This window comes from Chiloscyllium plagiosum, chromosome 39 (assembly GCF_004010195.1).
Source record: "Chiloscyllium plagiosum isolate BGI_BamShark_2017 chromosome 39, ASM401019v2, whole genome shotgun sequence".
In the NCBI taxonomy this organism is placed as follows: Eukaryota; Metazoa; Chordata; class Chondrichthyes; order Orectolobiformes; family Hemiscylliidae; genus Chiloscyllium; species Chiloscyllium plagiosum.
This window is the reverse complement of record NC_057748.1, coordinates 357,267-360,910: the sequence shown is the minus strand read 5'-3', so window position 1 is coordinate 360,910 and position 3,644 is coordinate 357,267. Positions and strand designations below refer to the sequence as shown.

Sequence of the window (3,644 nt, the reverse complement as noted above, 5' to 3'; positions counted from 1 at the left end):
CCGGCTGTATATATTCTATAGGTTATGACCTATATTTCTCCGACATTACATACATTAATGATCTATAAGCTGTACATTATAATCCCTGACCGTGTAACGCGCCCCCTTCTGTGATATATGACCCTATATATACATATGACCCTTTATATTTTCTATATGATCAGTGACCCCCGCACCTTCTCCGTTTTCCGCTAGGCCCCGGCCCTGGCTCCGCCTCCACCGTGACCTCACACGCACAGCGCGGAGTGACGTCATTACGGCGCCCCGCCCCCGGAAGTTAGTGACTGGGAAATAATCTCCTGGGCGGACCAGGGCAGTGTCTGAGCTGCAGGTCCCACACACCAGCTCCTGGAGCCTCGCTCTCCCTGGAATCAATCACCTGGGTCTTGCAGTGCGGCGCACAATTCCGGAGTTTCCTCAAGGAGACAATCTCCTCAGGAGCAAGAGGGCACAAATTTGAAGAAAACCATTTTTAGATTAGATTAAAAATCACACAACACCAGGTTACAGTCCAACAGGTTTAATTGGAAGCACACTAGCTTTCGGAGCGACGCTCCTTCATCAGGTGATAGTGGAGGGCTCGATCGTAACACAGAATTTATAGCAAACACTTGCAATGTGATGTGACTGAAATTATACATTGAAAAATTGATTGTCTGTTAAGCCTTTCATCTGTTAGAATACAGTGATAGTTTCACTTCTTTCATGTGTAAATCACAAAACCCTTTTTTTAAAGTTGCATTCTCGGGTTAGCTGTTAACAATGGTGATAGCTAGTCAATATGTTGAAGATGGACAGCAATTCAGGCAGCATCGAGGAGCTTCAGCAAAATCGACGTTTCGGGCAAAAGCCCTTCATCAGGAATAAAGGCAGAGAGCCTGAAGCATGAAGAGATAAGCTAGAGGAGGGTGGGGGTGGGGAGAGAGTGTTTCCAGCATCTGCAGTCATTGTTTTTACCCTGTGTTGAAGATGTTAGCCCCCTGTCTTTAGATTGATTCCAATCTAAAAAGTGAAGTAACAGAGTTTTCCATAAATTCATGCAGTTTTTGAGCTCAGAGTTCTACAGAGTTCTGCATACATTCATGTAGAACCCTGAGCTCAAAAACTGCATGAATTTATGTAAAACTCCGTTATCTCACTTTTTAGATTAGAATCAGAGTTCTACATGAATGCATGCAGTTTTTGAGCAAAGTACAATGTAACTCTGCAAGTACAAATTCACCACACAAAATATATGTGTGCATGTGGGTCTTTGTCTGTCTGTGTGTGTGTGTCTGTCTGGGGTGGGGGTTATGTGTGTGCGTGTGTGTGTGTAGTGAGTGCAGAGTGTCTTAAGTCTGTGAGGGTGTGCATGTGTGGGAGTGTGTGTGAGAGAGAGGGATTGGGAGTGTGTGTGAAAGAGAGTGGGAGTGTGCTGTTGATTGTTGTGCGGTGCCCATTCATCCGTTGTCGTAGCCTTTGCTCAGTTTCCCCAATGTACCATGCCTCTGGGCATCCTTGCCTGCAACGTATAAGATAGACAATGTTGGCTGAGTCACATGAGTACCTGCCATGTACACGGCGGGAGGTGTTCCCACGCGTAATAGTGGTATGTCCACAATCTGACACGTTTTGCAGCGTCCACCGTGACAGGGTTGTGTGGAGTTGTCCTGAGAGACAGGCAGTTTGCTACGAACAATGATCTGTTTGAGGTTTGGTGGTTGTTTAAAGGCAAGTAATGTAGGTGTGGGGAAGATCTTGGTGAGGTGCTCATCTCCATTGATAATGTTTTGCAGGTCACGAAGAACATGGTGTAATTTTCCAGTAGATTAGATTACTTACAGTGTGGAAACAGGCCCTTCGGCCCAACAAGTCCACACCGCCCCGCCGAAGCACAACCCACCCATACCCCTACATTTACCCCTTACCTAACACTACGGGCAATTTAGCATGGCCAATTCACCTGACCTGCACATCTTTGGACTGTGGGAGGAAACCGGAGCACCCAGAGGAAACCCACGCAGACACGTGCAAACTCCACACAGTCAGTCGCTTGAGGCGGGAATTGAACTCAGGTCTCTGGCGCTGTGAGGCAGCAGTGCTAACCACTGTGCCACCGTGCCGCCCACAACCATTTGCACACAGCAGCTGCTGGAGTTCGGAATGAACTGCCTGAGAATGCTGCAGATAGATTCAATCAAAGTTACCAAGACGGGATAGAATGATTAACTTAATGTAAATAATGTGCCAGCATAAGCTTAAAAGGGAGGGGAATGGTAGCAATTGAATGCTTCATTCAATGGGCTGAATAGCCTCCTGTGCTGTCACATTTCTGTGATTCTGCCTCTGATCCAAGCTGATACTAACAGTAATACTGAAGGAGCATCGCACAGCTCCAGGGTCAGTACTGCATTGTGAAGGGTCGGTGCCGAGGGAGTGCCGCACGGCCAGAGGGACAGTGCTGAGGGAGTGCTGCACTGTCAGAGGGACAGTGCTGAGAGAGTGCTGCACTGCCAGAGGGACAGTGCTGAGAGAGTGCTACACTGTCAGAGGGTCAGTGCTGAGGGAGTGCTACACTGTCAGAGGGTCAGTGCTGAAGGAGTGCCACACTGTCAGAGGGGGAGTGCTGAAAGAGTGCCGCACTGTCAGTGGTTGTTATTTGAAGGCCATGTTCTTAGTCCTCTTACGTGGGAACAGTAATCATGTTTATAATTTGGAAAATGATGGAACTCTTTTGCTTGATTGGCCTCTCCAAAAGCTCTGTGAGATCTTGCTATGCATAAGTTTCCTGCTCTTTTTTGCATTACAAAAGCAGACAAAGTAACATCACCATAGGGTTGCTGTCTGATTAGAGAGAGAAAACTGGAGGAGGCTTCACCCGAGGATGATCATGTCCCAGTCAAGGGGAGGATTTGAGGAGAGGCCTTCACAGTTATCTAAACCGATGTGAGAAATGGACCCACGCGGCTGGTTCCTTTGTGCTGTAGACCCACCACCAGCCACATCCTTCATTACATGAGCAATTACATTTCAATCTCACTTAACGGAATGCCTGAGAATTAAATTGAATTAGAAATGCACTTTATTGTTAAATTCAGGTCTCGGTTCCCAACCATTGCTCGTTCATTTTAAAATATTCATGGAATAATACAATCCCTACAGTGTGGAAGCTGGCCATTCGGCCCATCGAGTTCACACCAGACCCACCCGCTTAACCTATTCCTGTAACCCTGCATTTCCACATCCCTGGACACTGTGGACAATTTCCCATGGCAAGTCCACCTAACCTGCACATCTTTATTCATTCATTGTTAGACTGGGAAAAGTGGACGCTTCACGGTCAAATCAAAAATATCGCCGCATTGAGGGGTCGATATATATCATTGTGCAACTGAAATGGCGAAGCCCCGTTTTTGGTGGCGATGTCGCTTTAAGAGGCTGGCCTCCAGTGATGTCACTGATGGGCGTTCCATGCTTTGTGACGCCCGGTTGCCGCAGGAACCGACGGCCAATGGGAGGCCGCAGATCTGTTTGTGGCACCGCCCCCGGAGTGAAGCCGGAAGCGGCGGTGGAGCAGCATGTCCGCCTTGTACCTGAGCACCGGCACCATGGCCAGGTACCGGGGTGTGGGGTTACTGGGAGGTGAGGAGAACCGGGGGGAGAGT

General features: G+C 48.1%; 2 protein-coding genes across 4 annotated transcripts in view; one reads left to right on the top strand and one right to left on the bottom strand.

Annotated features, from left to right (window-relative positions):
- nucb1 (nucleobindin 1) overlaps positions 1 to 252 on the bottom strand; it is a 10,759-nt gene extending 10,507 nt beyond the window's left edge. Inside the window, exon 1 of one of the 2 annotated variants that reach the window (XM_043679385.1) lies at positions 177 to 252. Coding sequence is in view for 1 of the 2 variants with exons in the window: in XM_043679384.1 (XP_043535319.1) it covers positions 54 to 55 (2 nt within the window). In the remaining variant the exon portion in view is untranslated. Of the gene's footprint in view, positions 1 to 53; positions 78 to 176 lie in introns of those variants that run through there. The other variant, XM_043679384.1, reaches the window with a different exon arrangement.
- Positions 253 to 3,554: 3,302 nt separating this feature from the next.
- LOC122542069 overlaps positions 3,555 to 3,644 on the top strand; it is a 10,699-nt gene continuing 10,609 nt past the window's right edge. The window contains exon 1 of one of the 2 annotated variants that reach the window (XM_043679380.1): positions 3,555 to 3,621. In XM_043679380.1, the coding sequence (XP_043535315.1) occupies positions 3,558 to 3,621 (64 nt within the window). In that variant the 5' untranslated portion in view covers positions 3,555 to 3,557. The remainder of the gene's footprint in view (positions 3,622 to 3,644) is intronic. The other variant, XM_043679381.1, reaches the window with a different exon arrangement.